Here is a 16,707-nt window from a genome sequence, read left to right as displayed (position 1 = left end):
TGATGGGGCTGAACAGAGAATCACTAGCTTTTATGTCCTTGCTTTTAGGTGTAGCTCCAATAAGTCAGCTCTCGCTGAACACAAGTGTCAGGATGGCCGAGCGGTCTAAGGCACTGTGTTCAGGTTGCAGTCTCCTCTGGAAGTGTGGGTTTGAATCCCACTTCTGACAGACCTATCATTTGGCTGCAGACTGAAACTTCAGTCTGCTGGCTCAACATGCCAGCAGACTGAAGTTTCTGTCTGCAGCCAAATGATAGGTCTTTCAGAAGTTGGATTCGAACCCACTCCTCCAGAGGAGACTGCGACATGACCGCCAGCTGACGAAGGATAGTCCGACAATATTTCAGAAATGTCGAGCAATGTCGAACTGCACAGCCAATCGCGTCGAAGCGCTATGACATTTGGGCCAATCGCTTCGAAGCGCTATAACGTTTCCAGCCAATCAAAAAGCGCTATTCTTAACATTTTCTTAACATTCGTGACATTTGACCAATCAGAGTACAGGGGGATGTCGAAGGCACGTTTCCGCGTATCGCCGCTAGGTGGAGGGGTCAGCGCTTCTAGTCAGGTGTCAATCAAATTACCGAACCGCGCCGAAGGTGTACGAAAGAATGACATAATCCTCAGGGGGCGTGTCAGAGGTCAAAAAAGTTCAGTAGTATTGAAGTTCGTGACCTACGACGAGCGTCATTGCCGCGGAGCTTGTTGTGGATTTTTCTTGGGTGCGGCCAATGAATTGGAGGAGCAGAGTTCCAGATGTCAAAATAAGACTTTATTTAACAAAGAAACAAAGCCGGGAAGACAGTCACAGCATTCCAAATCATTCTCCTCTCTCCTTATATTATATACCCTTTGTTCTCTCCAAATTTGGTCATTTTCTGTTTTTTCTTTGTTCCGGTTAATTTTTATTGGCCTGATTTGCCACAATTGTTTCCAACCCTTTTGGCCTTGTTTTTTAATGGTGGAATGTGGTCCGATCAGCCATTTAGCTTTTATTTCGCCACCTTCTATTGGTTGGTAGTGGCCACATGAGGAGGTGTGCGTCAAATCCATCCACCTGCTCCTGATAATATTAGATTATTTCAAGTTCACGTTTACTGTCCAATGAAAGGTCCACTGTCTAATGAAAAGACCATTATACGTGTTCCTGATAATATTAGATTATTTCAAGTTCACTGGTGTACTGTCTAATGAAAGGTCCACTGTCTAATGAAAAGACCATTATACGTTCATCATTCCCCATCACTACATCCAGGGTTAACATAATTCAGCATATTAATTTATATACTGATTATTTTCACATAACGTTCAATAAAATTACACAATAAGAGTAAGTGGAATGGCAATGCATATATAAAAGGCTCATTCCTGGGATTCGGTAACATTTACAGTATATAGCTACATATGATTCATTCTCTAAATACCCCACATCATTAGGCACATATCAAACCTCCAAAAAAATAATATTTTCCCACCTTCCCAGGTGTTAACAACCTTTTATTATTTTCAGGTTTTTTCATATTTAGACACCTTTTTTTCTCAACCCCATAATGGATAAAATGGGATGTCAGATAGTAATCAGCAAGAAATGTGTTCATTCTTAATTGTCTTCCCTATATTTTTCCAAAAATATTAATGTGACAAGGTGTGACGAGGTTGAAGTCTGTAACACATTTGAAGGAATACATTGCCTTCAGTTTTGTTTCTCTCTCATATCGTCCACTTATTTTTGGATCAACATAAAATCTGCATGGCCAGCATGGTCTTTCTGCTGCAAATGTGGGTGCAATTTCTGATGTAGTATGCTTGTCAAAGTTTAAGTGGACATATTACATCATAAATTCTATTTATAACAAAAATATGAGTTGTCATGTTTTTGGTAAGTATATATTTGCTGAAACCATGACTATTTTATAAATTTTTTTCATTAAAATTATTAATAAATAAAGTAAATAACTATAAATAGTTATATATATATATATATATATATAAATAATAAAATTATTTAACCCCATAACAATGAGAAATACATATATTTGTGACGGGGTTGAGGTTTTTCACTCAGAATGGCCACTGCTAGACCATATATGGCAGCAGTAAAACAAGTACATTGTATATACGTATAAATTAAAATAAAATGTTGAAAAATAATCACTTATTTTTATGTGATGGGTTTGAGTTGTTAAGCTTAACAGTACCCTCCCTGACTATAATATGCCTCAAAAATACGAATAAAAAGTATGATACTACTAACCATTTTCTGCACCACTATTAAAGAGACCTGAATGATGTAATTTCTGGTAAATAATGTCACATATGAGCAGTCTAAATTATTATGGGCGTAGAATGGTTAGTGTGACAGGGCTGAGTTTAGACTGAGGGACATAACTTTAAAGTCTGTTTTTTTATAAAATATCTTGCAAGAAGGGAACACAAATAAATGCTTACATTATTGCCAAAAATCACAGACACTATGCACATTCTGTACAAACTCAGTAAAGTGCCTCAAGGACATGACAAAATGCTTGGTGTAAGATAGATACAAGATATTATTTTATGCTAAAAAATATTAAAATGCAACAATTATTTTTATTCATTATAATGGGCATACCAAAGTATTGTGAAAAGTTTTGAACAATTAATTTTGGTAAATCGAATTCAATGACCCCTATAACAATTTTGTCTGCGCTTTGAAATGGGAAATAATTTTTTCTTTAAAAAAATGTTGTTCTTTATTTATTAGGAATCAGTTTTTACATATGACAGTGACATGCAGGATATGATATAAATTCCAGGCTAAAAAAAAACCCAGACTAAGCAGTTTTGCAGGTTTTCTCCCCGTCAGGCAGGTCTTATTTTAGAGGGGTTTGACACACTTTTCATGTGATCAGCAAATCACCTTTTGTTTAAAAAAAAAAAAAAAAAACAGAGATATAAACCATCTCTAAACCTTTTATAAGTGTTCTGATGTTGTGTAAAAAATCTTTGGGCCAAGTTTAATCCTGTAATCAAGCATGGCAGCTGCAAGTGGAACCTATATTTATATTGTGCAATCAAAAATAATATAATTGTATGTCTTCAATGATATCATATGTTCAGATTCTACCAGACATGATGCATAGGTATAACAATATTATACAGAAGTGAAGCAGAGAGAAAGGTACTCTTCTCAGAAAACGTACAAATAAAGGTCATTTTATATCTTTAATTACTATTTGGAATATGGGGATCGCTAAAAGAGGACTTAATGAACTCATTTTTGTAAAAACCTCAAATTCGACGAAAACAGACATTTTTCACTTCTTTTGCCTGTAGCTCAAAATTAGACAGTGCGTATCCGACTCATTTTGCCAGCACAGGTCACAATTGTAGATGATGTTCTGAAACAATCTGACATCTTTTCACAGATACAATAAAGGACGGTCTTCAGACATGGCTGAAAAAATGGTATTATTTTAAACAATATTTTGTATTATTATTCTTTTTATATAGCATGCTAATGACCTGTTCAATGTTTTGTGTAGTGGCAATTATTTGTATAATGATGTTATAATGCATTTTTGTTTCAGTTTCAGTTTGTTTAGTTTTAATTATACTAAATAAAAACAATAAATAACCCATTTTGAACACTGAGAGTCTTAATAGTCCTTCAGTCAGATATGTGCATTGTGGTTTGCAGTTTAACAAACTGGGTGTAAATATTTAAACATACACCAGAGAACCATCAAAATTAAACAATACAAATAGTAACAGTAATTGAAATCTTTTAAAACATTTTATATTAAAACTGTTGGTTATGGATTTTAATTTAGAAATTGTAAATATGCTTTGTCGAAGTAGAAGGGTTTTATTTATTATTATTCTTATTATTTTGCTTATTCTGTTCTTTGCATTTGGCATTTAATATCATGCCATTTTGACTCAATCATGTGATGGAATTACAGGGACAAAGAAAAACAAGGGCGGCCATCAAAGTTGACGAGAGAAGCAAGGAGAGCAGGACTGCCACTGAAACAGTAACACCATTAGGTAACAAAAAAGATTCACACAGTGATAGGCAGGTTAACAAAAGCTACATTATCTAAGCAAAACATTAGCATTCTTCGGGTACAGCACAAAAACAAAACACTTGTATAATATTTTTTTTTTATCAGAAAAATCACAGCTGGATGAGATGTGCCATCGCTTTTCATCCAGAAGTGCACAGAGCAAATCAGCTGGTTTGTTTCATCTTGTCAATGGTTTAAATGTTATTTTTGTAATATATGTTTTGTAAAAAGGTTCAAGGGTGGTTCCACAATTGCTCTCTAGAAATGGTGGGTTGAATTTCCAATTCATAAAACTTTAGATCCCAAGATGGGTATTACTTTAACACAGAATCGACCACAGAGTCCAGCGTTTATATTTTTTCTACGAATCTTTGAGTTAACGTACTAAACATGAGTGGAATTTGCACCGCAGCGCCCCCACACCTTGATGCTCATGACAGGAATAGCATGTATAGTTATCTTTATTGAAGTTAATTAGGTTTAAATCGCCGTCATGCATGAATGAATGATATTTTTGCAATTTTACACATAATAATCCACGATGATCACATTACACAAAACTGAAATTGCACGTCAAAATAACACATTGTCAATATTTTTTGAGACCCCCCAAAATTTCACAAATCACGTTTTCAGGGGAGCCCATGTCTTATTAAGGGGAGCTGAGCTCCCCCTAGCTCCCCCGTAGTTCGCACCCTGGGTATAATATTAAAGACAAAAAAATGTGATGTAAGACTAGAATTCGAGAAATATAGGAAAGTAATATCCACAAATTAATTCATAAATACACTGTAAAAAATTCAGTTGTTTTTATAGAATAAAAATGGCAGCTGTGGATGCCAGAATCCTAAAAACAGATTAATCCATAATTGATACATTTAAGTAGCCCAAAATGACAGCATTACCAATGGGTTAATGAAATAAACCAGGCATTTTCTAGAGAGTTTTGGTTCTTTTTTTAAAGAAGTATGTTTGAATGGAGATTATGTATTTCTGGCTGGTAAATGTGAAACTGGATATTTATGTAGTCATGTGAATAAGTGTTTTTAGAAAAACATACTAAGATTTTGGCGACCAGATGTACATAATGAAAAAGTACCTACAGAGAGCCATCATTCTTACAAAAATTATTACAATATATGATTGAATTGTAAATAACTAAGCATTATTTAAAATTGGAATAAAGATCTAGTAAAGAAAAAAATTAAATAAAACACAAACTGAAATGGCTTGATAAGTATTCAACCCACACCTCCAGCTGAACCTGACAAAATTCCTGGAACAAAGTCAAGGCTCCTGTGTTCAACTGAAAACTCCCTCCAAACTTGACAACTGAGGCTGCAGTGACTGGAGAACTTTCTTGGAGGTCACTGACAGCTTTATGTCCATGAATGTCTGGCTACAGAAATGTACGAAGAAAAAAAAAAAAAAAAAAAAGCATTCTAAGCAATCTTTCCGCTCCCTTGTCTTGGAGGAACTTTCTCAGGATACCTTCTTAGGATCTTGTGATGAGCACTGGCCTTTTTTCATGACATTACGGCAAAGCTGATGAGCACTGACTTAACCTGCAAGCATCAGGACCAATGATGATGATGCACGCAGATCCTCAACAGTTTGCTGAGGAAGAATTGCTAAGTTAATTGAGTAATATGCTGATGGTCTTCACCAACTTTCATCAAAGGGTTTAAGAATACTTATCAAACCATATTAGATGTACAGTGCTTGAAGTGGGATGGTACTCACCGGTATGCAGTACCAGCAATTCTATGCTATGCTGTTCACGGTACCGGACATTTTTCTGTTGTACCAGCAGCTCAGAACTCTCTTCTGTCCTGTTTGAGAAATGCAGGTTCACTGTCTGGCGCGTGGATGTGGACATGCTGAGTCTCTCTCGCACAAGCGCGAACACATTGGGTCTCTTTTCACTTCAAGCACTGGATGTATCGATATGAAAAGAGTGAAAGTTTTCTGAAAGTACTCTGTTCAAGCTGTATACTTCTGTCTTTGTGGCCAATAATTCAAATGGAACCACCTTTTAAACTACAAATCAATAAAAAGCTACAACAAACTGACCAGAGTACATTATTTAAAAAAAAAAAAAAAAAAAAAAAGCTTTTTCACAATGCATTTTCTCTGTGGACTGGAATTGGACTTCAGTGGAAGCAGCAGTTACGCAGTGCAACCGGAAAAAGCGGTCCAAAGACATGTCTACACGCAGGAAAAAGATTGCGATAAAGTAAGTGTACAACACTAAAAGGACAGTACTCCTGTATGTTAACATGTCAGTAGCCCATGCTGCAATGGATTTGCAATGGGTGGATGAAGATGGACTCATGGTTAGATCTCTGAAATAAGGCCATTATTCATTATTTCATGTGGAGTGGGAACCTTTGCAGAAATCATGAATATTGGAGAACTTCTAGCAACTTGCAAGCTATATTGCGCCAGTAAATACCCCTCAGTATGCTTTATATTGGGACGCATCCTCCTCATCCCAAATTGTCAGATGGTTTCTGATGCAATAGATGAAGAATTCCAAGTGAGAAGGACTGGATGATTGCTTTCTGATAAAGCCTTAAATCAAGAATAAGATGGGACACCTGCAAGCACTTTGACCTCCACTATGATGCTTAATATTATACAATGTGTTGTGTGATATGGAACGTGAGTCGATATATCAGTGGCATGTCCTCAAGTACAATAATGCAAAAGAAGCTGGTAGAATGGAGGAAGAAATCACTGAAGATGCTTTCAAGATTTTTTGGAGGGAAGCTTTCTTACGTTAACAGATCAAGAATTGTTGTCAGTGAAAGGATCACTAACAGACCTGGTCTGTTAGAACTAACACAAAGAAACCTTCATTTTGATGCAAATGCCTAAAAATGGTCACAGCACATGGCATTTTCTTCAGGATTTGTCTCAAAGGGATGTTTTTAACCAGCTTGGCAACGGTGCTCAGATGGTTACGTGTATCCAAAAGCTTCCATCCAAAAATATTTGGGATACTTCTCCTGTTTTGAAGAAAATGAACTGCAGCCTTTTTGAAGTGGATTAATTATGTACCTCATAATTCAGTTTATTTGGAGATATGTTCTGCTTCTGTTTTCATGGATTCCTATTTCTACATCATTCATTTGACAAACATAAAAAGTGGACATTGTGGCAGCATGGGCTCTGAACATGTTATCTCCTTCCTGTTCTCAAGAACATACAATGGAGAAGGCACATCGAGTAGCACACCTGCCCAACCTTCCACACCGCTATCAACTTTCCGTGTATCAAACAAAAAACACCAAACAAAGAAGACTGTTTCTAGGTAAGTATAGTGTGCGAATGTGATCGCGGGTGATTGTTTTTTCGAATGAATATGGAGATCATCAGTAAACACCAAAACTTTGTCAGCATCAGCAAAGGTGCAAAGACCTCTTATGAAAATGCAGTCCCTGATGAAAACTCTTCTGCCAAAAGCCTAAAAGTAAGTTTTTTTTTTCACAAAATATATATCTACACATGACCTATGTCATGACAATTACATTGTTCTCATCTCTACTTCAGTGTGATTCAGAAGAAGTGTGTTTTCCTGAAACCAACCAGAACACTGAGCCTTTTTCTGTGAAGGATGATGCAACCCAACATAACAAAAGAGGTCTGATGTTATTCAGATGTAGCTAAATGTTTCATATCATTGCATGGGCAGTCAGTACATTGTCAACGCATGTGTAGTGTTAGACTACAACCTTTGGAGAGATGTTTGCTAAATCATAAAGACAGTTGCTCTGTTATTATTAACTGGACATTGATATGAACATGCATGCAATATAAATTGTAATTGAATTTTAATTGCTTGTTCTTTTCCTGTAAAACAGATGATCACAAGTTCGCCTTACTCTCCGGTAAAGAGGAGCCAAATTTGTCATCTCTCAAGTCACCAAAGTGGGTTCTTTACGTCCCTCAGTTTGTTAATACAGTAATCAGTTACATACTATTATTAAACTTACATTAAAATATCATTTTGCATTTACATTTGTCTCCTAAGGATCGACTTATGTTGTTTTTATTTCAAGCACAATAAATTCATACATTATTGTACCTCAATTTAGTTCTACTGTAATGCATTTGCCAAGTACATAAAGGTAGTTGTTTCATTCCTTGTTTGTATATTCATTATACTGTAAATGTAGCGGATACATGCTGTAACTGATATGATATTCATTGTTGTCTGCTTCTACTAAACTTTTTTTTTTTCAATCAGGCGACCTAACTGCCCACCTGAAGATGAAACTTTTATTGTGGAGAATGACAAAAGAAAAAGAAAAAGAAAAAGGTCTAAATCAAAGAGTTTCTCAACAACTTTATTTCCAGTCAACACTCACTTTCCTTTGACTCCCAAAACCACATATCAAATAATAAAAATACAATTTGAGAAATTTACTGATCATAAAAAACTTTTTATTGATTGTTATTTAATACACAACATCAGTGTTGATCAAGATCATTCTCATGTTGGATTTTATAGGCTACTACACAACCTAACTAGTGTTCATTTACATTTTAGCGACTACAGTCAGCCTGAGGACTACAAAGGGTCTGAGATCGGCTCAGGTTTGGAGGACAGAGGGAACACCGTAAGTTAAATCTGTTGTACAATTATTGTTTAACTGTCAACATCAATAGTTATTATGCAGCTCAATTTTGTCTTTGAATTTTCTAGCAGTCCAGTTGTGAGGGGAACGAAAACAAGCCACATATCATCCTGTCATTCAAGCCAGAGCAAATGAGAGAGAAGAGGTTTTTGTATGAAACATTTACTCAAAATTCAGAAGATGAACACTCCACTGCAAAAATGCCTGATCAGCCATTTGGAGTGCGTACATCCTGGGAAGATTGTGCTGTTGAACAAATTAAAAACATTGCTTATGGGAGCATCGAAGACTTAAACAATGACATCAGTGTACCAATCAGAATAAGCAATTTTGTCCAATATGCCAATGTAATTGACATAGTTCACAAATTTTGGAGGAATCAGGAAAAGCAGGATGTCACCCTTTTAGTTGGTAGATTCTCAGTACGGTTGCAAGGTAGTGATCTGTACTGTTGTCCAGTCAAAAAAGATGAGAAAAATCTTCATCTTCATTACAAAAATCTTTCTTATGCAACACTGAAACTATCGAAAAAAAATGCTAAAAACTTTTCTGAGACAATTTGGAACTATATCATGGGGAACCATGACAAAGTTGAATCTTATGTACTGACACCTCAAGACGCCACTGCAGTATGTGCTGTTTTGTTCTCAGAAGTTATTAGGTATCCTGACATGTTTTTCCACAACATTCTTCTGATGCATTATTATAAATCATGGAGCGAGTTTTGTGACTATCATCCCATGGTAACAGGAGGGTCATGGAAACATCAGAGCAATGAAGAAGTAGTGCCGGAAAAAGTTGTAAAGAGAAAACAAGAAAACCTTGTATTTTGTGCTAAGAAAATAATGAGCAGTGAGGGAAAAAGAAGCACTCTATTCCAAGTTACCTCCCCAGTTTGAAGAACCAGAACCTTGGAGAACACGTTCATGGACTTATGCGGATCGCAAAATGTGTTAATATAAATTGGGGGCTCTTTTTGAGAGAGGCTTTTGGGGTATTGGAGCTGAACAAGCAACGACTCCTAAAGTTTCAATCAACTATCTATCTATCTATGATTTTATATACTATTTATGATTTTATATAATATTTATGTATTTATAATTTTATATTAAATATGTTAATAAATATGATTTATTGACTATTGTCTTTTTGTGAGTGGTCATTGAAATGCATTACATGAAAGGGGTAATAACATTTTGATATGAAAAAATAACAAAAACACGATCGCCCTGGAGGCTGGTGCAGGACTGGAACAGGGCCGAGACAAGGAGAGCCTCCAGGGCAGATCAAGGAGTTGAGGGGGCCATGGTGGAGCAGACAGTTCAGGAAGCCATGGCAGAGCAGGCAGACTAGGAGGCATTGGCGGAGCAGGCAGACTAGGCATATGACCCCCACCCCAAATTTTCTTGGGGAAAATTTGGAATTCTGGTGGGCGCCCTGGAGGCGCGGGCACTTGAGGGCGCTCTGGAGGCGCGGGCACTTGAGGGCGGACACTGGAGGGCGCTCTGGAGGAGCAGAGCTGGCGAACTCGGGGGAATCAGGAGACGAAGGAGGGCTGGACAGGACCAGCAGAGGCGAAGAGGACTCAGGAGACGATGGAGAGCTTTCTGGAGAGGATTCTAGGGTAAGCATAGGAGCCTCGAACTCTGGAGGTAGCGCCATGTCCATAAGCGCTGAGAATCACGCTGGAGCAGACTCAAGCGCTGAAACTGTGGATGACCGCCTCCTCCTCTTCAGCCTCTTCCTTTGGGCTGAGGTTTGAAAGAGTGAAGCGTTCGGCAGGCTTGAGAGAGCAGCGGCCGGTGGGCTTGAGTGAGCGGAGGCCGGCGGGCTTGCGTCAGCGGCGGCCAGCGGGCTTGAGTGAGCGGAGGCCGGCGGGCTTGCGTCAGCGGCGGCCGGTGGGCTTGCGTTAGCGGCGTCACATGTGATGACCCCGGGCTGGACTCCGCCTCGCACACGGTGAGAGCTGATCCGGCAATCCACAGTGCGAAGTTGATGTAGTCCTTCAGCGACCAGCATGGATCAGCTCTGGGCATTACGAGGCCGCAAGAAAACACACAACTAAACTTAAAGTAGAACAGACAAAGGCTAAGGGAGAACTGAGGGTTTAAGCAAACAAAGGAACTGATGAGTTAATTAATCAAACACAGGAGAACAGAATGACAATTAGGAGACTAAGTAAAACTAGGTCACAGGGGAACAGGCTAACTGAAAACACAATGAAAACCAGGACAAAAACTAAACATAACTCTAACACAAGTCAGGATGTGATATAAAATGCATGATTGATTATGTAGTACACTTCTGGATAGGCAATGAAATTGTACAGTAAAACAGAGACAACTGATCATTTTTTCTTTTCTTGTGTGGACTTAAGTATTTTCTGGGAAAATATGTCTTATTGGTGGTAGACAATGATTCAGTTGCTGCCCACATTTGCTGGAAAACATATTATGTTTGGAATGCTGTTGGATGATAAAAGAGTGAATTTTTCATTAATGTAATGTTAATTCTGGGCATTTTTTGTTGTTGCGTAAATGCAAATGTATGAAGACGAAACCTCATTTTTCAGTAGGCTATTCAAAAGAACTGTGACAGTAAGACAGTAAGGCGGGGTTTCCTATAATCACACTCTCTCATTACAATTCACTCGATGAACAGGTAGGTCGTACAAAACTACTGTCTTTATCACCTGAATATTATTTGTATTTAAAATATATTTTTTAAAGAAATGTGTTTTAAGGTAGGAGAGCATTGTAAAATAGATGTGCCAACAGAAATGTAATGGATTAACATTCAGTTATATGTAACTGTTATCTCTTGAGGGAATATACAGGAAGTCAAGGAACTTCACCATTAGACTTTTTTGACAAAATAAGTAGAGTTAAACCTAAATTGAATAACTCTGCGCGCTGAAAAGACCGAACACGCTTGTAACCTTCATCCATTCACTGGATACCTTCCTTGGGCCAAGTGCCTGGACCTTACACTTTGATGACACAAGTCATGTGATTTAGGCAGGGGCGGATTGGCTATCTGGCAATTCTGGCAAATGCCAGAGGGGCCGGACCATTTTGTTTAATGTGGGCCGGTCAGATTTTTTCTAAATATATATAAATAAAATTGTTTTTACGGGCCAACAGCGCATAGGACGGGTTTTTGTCGCTTGCACGATTTCTCTATGGTTATCATAATAATGTTAATAATAAATAAATGTTAAGCGTAAGCTCCGCCCCTCACTTCCGGTTCTGTGGCTGTGGTTCTGAAACTGCCGGTGCTGCGGGTCTGCAGCTGGATACTATTGCGGCCGGCTGCCTGGTCCCGAGATGGGCCGACCGAACCGTTTAACCGTTCAAGGGGGGAAAAAGGGCTTAAGTCCGATGCTGCTAAATGCGTAAAATTAACCAAACTCTTTTCAAAAGGTTTAAATTAGGCTGCTGCAGCGGAGGACAGTTAGTGCCGCAGAGGTAAGAAGAAAACAGAAAATAGAGCTATGCTACTATTTATAGTTTTTGCTATATATTCTATTCCCTTTTTTGCAATTATTACTTTGTTTGTATTCATGTTTATTCCAATGTTGAGAGCAGTCAGTGAGAAAATATTTAGCTGAAATGTTTACATCCTATACTGTGTTCATTAACTAGGATGTTACTGGAATCAGTACAGCCAGAGACCCCTGGTTTTCCAACACCAGTGCTGTGAGGAAGGATGCTACGGTAGGCCTAGCAGAGACTGGGAGGAGTGTGGTAGAGGTAGGAAAGACCCAACAGACAGACAGTGACAACAAAGAACAACATACTGTAGACTAGAGAATGACAGTAACAGCAGACAAATGGCATAAACAGACAGCACACAGACTATACAGCATTTATATGTCTATGGTTCTACCACTCACTTTCCCGCTCCGTTACCTGGAAACCTGAGCGCTAACTTTGGCACAGTCCATTTCAGTCCAAACGATGGGGGTGTTCGGGAAAGTCAATGTTTCGGGGGGAATACTTTCTACAGCGAGTTTATATCTCACAATCAGGGGCGTAGATTACGTGGGGGACGTGTCCCCCCCACTTTTAATATCACGTAAATTCGTCCCCCGCACTTTTTCGGGCAAGTGTGTTCGAGGTTCAAGGTTTTCAAGAGCCGGTGTGAATAAATATAGATTTAAATTCAAAGAGACAGTATAGTCTGTGCATGATCTGATGTTTTATTCGGACCCAGAATAAGGCGAGATGAACATCACGGAGCGCTAAACACTCAAACAGTGCAGTGTATGTTTCATTCATACTCGAAGCCGGAGGGCCTCTCGTGCAGAAAGTCGTACAAGGAAATTCCTAATATGGACAAAAGTGTCCAGTTATCGCTGTATGAAAACAGTTGTTTTCAGAAAAACCCGGGGTAGCGCCTGTTCCCTAAACGGGATCAGTTCGCCTCTAGGTGGCGTTCTAGGTTCTGGTGTGTGTGTGTTTTCTTTTGTCTGTTTGCAGGGTGGAGACAAGCGGCAGGTGCGGTGGATTACCTATGATGAGTTGACTGATAAAAGGATCTGTCCTCCGGTGTGGTGGTCTCGTTGGAGCTTGACTTCTCTCCAGCACCAGACTTTGAGCTTTCTTTGATGTTTGATCTTTTGTTGTTTTCCTTTCTCTTCCCTTTCGGGTTTTATTATAGTTTAAATTACGTTAATAAATGTTTATTTTGAGTTAACTTATTTTGTGCGTGGCCTCCCCATTTAATTTTGCGCTGCCTTGAGCCTGGTAGTTTGTAACAAATTGAATTAATGAATACAATTTAATTTAATACTGCAAAATATCACAACTTACTTTGCAACTAAATATATATTGGTTCTAAAGTTAAAGCATATATGTGCTATTTATAAAATGATTAGGTTTTCTATGAGACTAATTACAATTTTATTTTACAACTTTCACCAAAGAGCCTGTTTCCTGTAGTTCATGGTTACTCGTTCCTAATCCTGAAGAATCGACTTCCTGCAGATTTTAGTTCCACACATGCTGTAATTTTCAGGTAAACTTAAGCTTTCGTGCGCTGTGTCATTTACATTTCACCAGGTTAAAATAATATCTCAAGCTTTGTGCTTGATTTATTTGTAACACATTAACCTCAAAACCTTTTCAGCTTTCTCTTTCTGCACATTGTATGGTGTAGCGATATGATGACAGCACCCAAAATACTAACACTCCAACGCAGCTCCATTCTTCGCGAAAGATGGATAAAAAGGCGCACAGGAAACAAAAACCTCGAAAAATGATATACGACCCGCCAAATGCTGGCCGAATGACAGGGATGCCGATTCGTACGGGACTAATATTATCATAGCACCTCAGTGTTCGGCGAAATATGGTAGGTCATTTGCGGGGGAATTTTTACTTTACAAATTACAGACATGGCCGATTCGCACGGGATTAAGATCACAGACAACCTCCGCAATTATTACAAATGACTGGAGGTCACCAGGTAATACTAATCCCGTGCGAATAGGGCTTTAGGCTGCGTTCCAGTTCACTTTTAGACACGAGCTGCGTCCCAAATGACGCACTATACACTATGCACTTACACAGTACTTATGCACTATGTACTCAATCATGTAGTGTATAAATTATATATGGCTATTTTGTCCAGGGCCGCTGCTGGCCAAATGGGTGCCCTAAGCAGGATTGTATTGTTGTGCTCCCCTTCCTCAAATATTATGGAAGTAAAAAAAACACCTACTATAGGGGTCAAAATAGAACTTTAATAAAATATAAACATAAATAAATTGTATTTACAAATTACAATTGTAGCTCTAGACAGTTACCTATGGCTATGACTTTATTAATACAGTTGTCCGATTGATTTTATAGTCTCAAGCATTCAGAAATCACTCAAAAGAAAATAAAGCAGTTTTACTACGATAAAACCATGGTTTATTTTTGTAAGGGTTGTGATGTCCACATGTTTTTTGTTGAAGAAATTATAGAGGCTGTGTCATCTATAGCAAAAAGCTGGCCAAAAATCAAAGATTAAGTTCATATTTGAATTAAATGTTTGGCCAATAGCCTAAACAATGATTTGATTTTCCTGTAAGTATAGCAGCAGCAATTACCAGGCCTTTGGCTCCCTTTGCAGGCATTTGTAATAACATAATGTACATAAATTGTTTATTTTGTATTAGCCTACATTATGTATTTTAAGTGTTATAACCATTGTTGTTATAATCAATCATTATTGCCTCGTTTTTATATAATGCATTTTATGTCATTGTTGGCTTAGGTCTGTTTTTAAAACCACAAAAAAGTATCTTAATACTTTGTAAATTATTATTTGAAGTAATAAAACCATGTGTGACAGGTTAAGCGTCTTTAATATTTATTTTGTTTTTTTTAATTATAATTTGTTTCCATTTCAATGGTTGTGTATATTTTAAATGGGAAGACACGCCCACTGGCTGGAGCTGCGTCTTCATTGAGCTCACCTGTGCGGCACAATCACTGAGGTGTGTTAGTGGCTCTATAAAAAGCAGGTCCAAGTGTGACGTTTTGATTCTTCTTCTGTGTGCATGTTTTGCAGGCAGAAAAGGTCTTTGGGCTTATATTTGGGGGTTACTTTTAGCCAAGGGTTACACATGGTTAATTTGCGGTTACCATGGTTACAACGATGATTTTTGGTGTTATTTGTGTTAAAAACCATGGCTAATTTTCGTAAAGGAGCATGGAAACTCAGAGAGAATATTAGATGCGTTGGTGATTGTGAAATTATTTCCGACATTAAAGCACATTACGAGTGTGCCTGAAAGTGATGCACAGGCTTCGTTTTCACCTTTTTTCTTTCTTTTTCTTTTCCCTGCGCCGGATTACTGATGTCTTTTCACGGGCATAGATGTCCATCCATCAATTATGATCATTTGCATTCAGCCGCAATATAATATTTTGTGGTGTAGTGAGCTAAAGCACTGCACTGGTCAGCAGAAGGTTACTGGTTCGATCTCCGCAGTCGTCTCCAGCAGTGTGTCCTTCAGCAAGGCTCTTTACTCCAGGTGGCTGCTGGGGGATTGGGGTCCCTGTAATAAGAGCACTGTAAGTCACTTCGGATTAAAGTGTCTGATAAATGTAAATGTGATTTTTGTAAATCCTTTTTTGTGTCTTGGGCACAAACGCTCAATAAAGCTGCTTATTTCTTAAAGTTTATTTCTTCAAGGTACTACTATAATATAAATGCTTACATATATTTCATACAGTTTCTATTTGGGGGGTTTAAAGGGTTAGTTCATCCAAACATAAATTCAATCATTATTTACTCGCCTCACTGTTCAATCCTTGTTTTGTTTTGTTTTTCTGAACACAAAAGTTGATTTTAGTTAAGTATGTCCTGCTGGTTTCTGTTCATACAATATCAGTCGATGGGAGACTAACTTTCAGAAGCTTCATGACATTATTTGATGATGCTTTTAAAGCTTCTGAAACTCAGGTTTCATTGACTGATGTTGTATGAAACCAGCAGGACAAACTTGACCAAAATCACATCCTCAGTGACTTTTGGTTTTTCTCTAGATGCTCTCACTCGCTCTGGGGTTACTGAGGATGAAGAGACCACAGCAACATCTGGTCCAGATGAGACAGTAAGAGGTGGAGTGATGGAGCGTCTCATCCATGGCACTGGACCATTTCCAGGATGCTGCTGTGGACTTCTCCACCTCAGTTTTTCAACAGTACTAATGGACAAATAAAATAGATTACTTGTACTGATACTGTGATGCCTGATCGCAGAAACAGTCATCTTCAGAGAGAGAGAGAATTAAGTATACCCTCACGTCCACAGGTGACACCTAGAACGGAGATGCTGCACGTCCAAGAGCAGATATATCGAGGACCTAAGCCTACTATCCCCAGCCTGACAGCAGCTGACCCCAGACAGTTTTCCAGACTACGGATGGCACTAGAGAACCTTCTGCCAGCAGATGCGAGTGAGTGCTTCAAGTATCAGATTCTGACTGATCATCTGGAGCTAGAAGAGGCCTTGCTAGT

The 16,707-nt window shown here is 38.3% G+C and overlaps 1 protein-coding gene and 1 long non-coding RNA gene across 2 annotated transcripts in view; both read left to right on the top strand.

The window, feature by feature from the left end:
• Positions 1–4,360, top strand: part of LOC107748723 (uncharacterized) — an 11,601-nt gene extending 7,241 nt beyond the window's left edge. Inside the window, exons 2-4 of the long non-coding RNA XR_001640959.1 lie at positions 3,408–3,447; positions 3,945–4,029; positions 4,155–4,360. This is a non-coding gene — a long non-coding RNA (uncharacterized LOC107748723). The remainder of the gene's footprint in view (positions 1–3,407; positions 3,448–3,944; positions 4,030–4,154) is intronic.
• Positions 4,361–4,721: 361 nt separating this feature from the next.
• Positions 4,722–9,770, top strand: LOC107748722 (uncharacterized). Its single transcript, XM_016563670.1, has 6 exons — positions 4,722–7,524; positions 7,605–7,695; positions 7,916–7,982; positions 8,302–8,373; positions 8,605–8,674; positions 8,761–9,770. The coding sequence occupies exons 1-6, from the start codon at positions 7,411–7,413 to the stop codon at positions 9,589–9,591; spliced, it is 1,245 nt and encodes a 414-aa protein (XP_016419156.1). The 5' UTR covers positions 4,722–7,410; the 3' UTR covers positions 9,592–9,770.
• The last annotated feature ends 6,937 nt before the right edge of the window (positions 9,771–16,707 follow it).

The sequence above is a fragment of the Sinocyclocheilus rhinocerous genome, unplaced genomic scaffold, assembly GCF_001515625.1.
Source record: "Sinocyclocheilus rhinocerous isolate Xijiao unplaced genomic scaffold, SAMN03320098_v1.1 scaffold499, whole genome shotgun sequence".
In the NCBI taxonomy this organism is placed as follows: domain Eukaryota; kingdom Metazoa; phylum Chordata; class Actinopteri; order Cypriniformes; family Cyprinidae; genus Sinocyclocheilus; species Sinocyclocheilus rhinocerous.
Note: the sequence above shows the minus strand (reverse complement) of the source record. Positions and strands in the feature narration are given on the sequence as shown.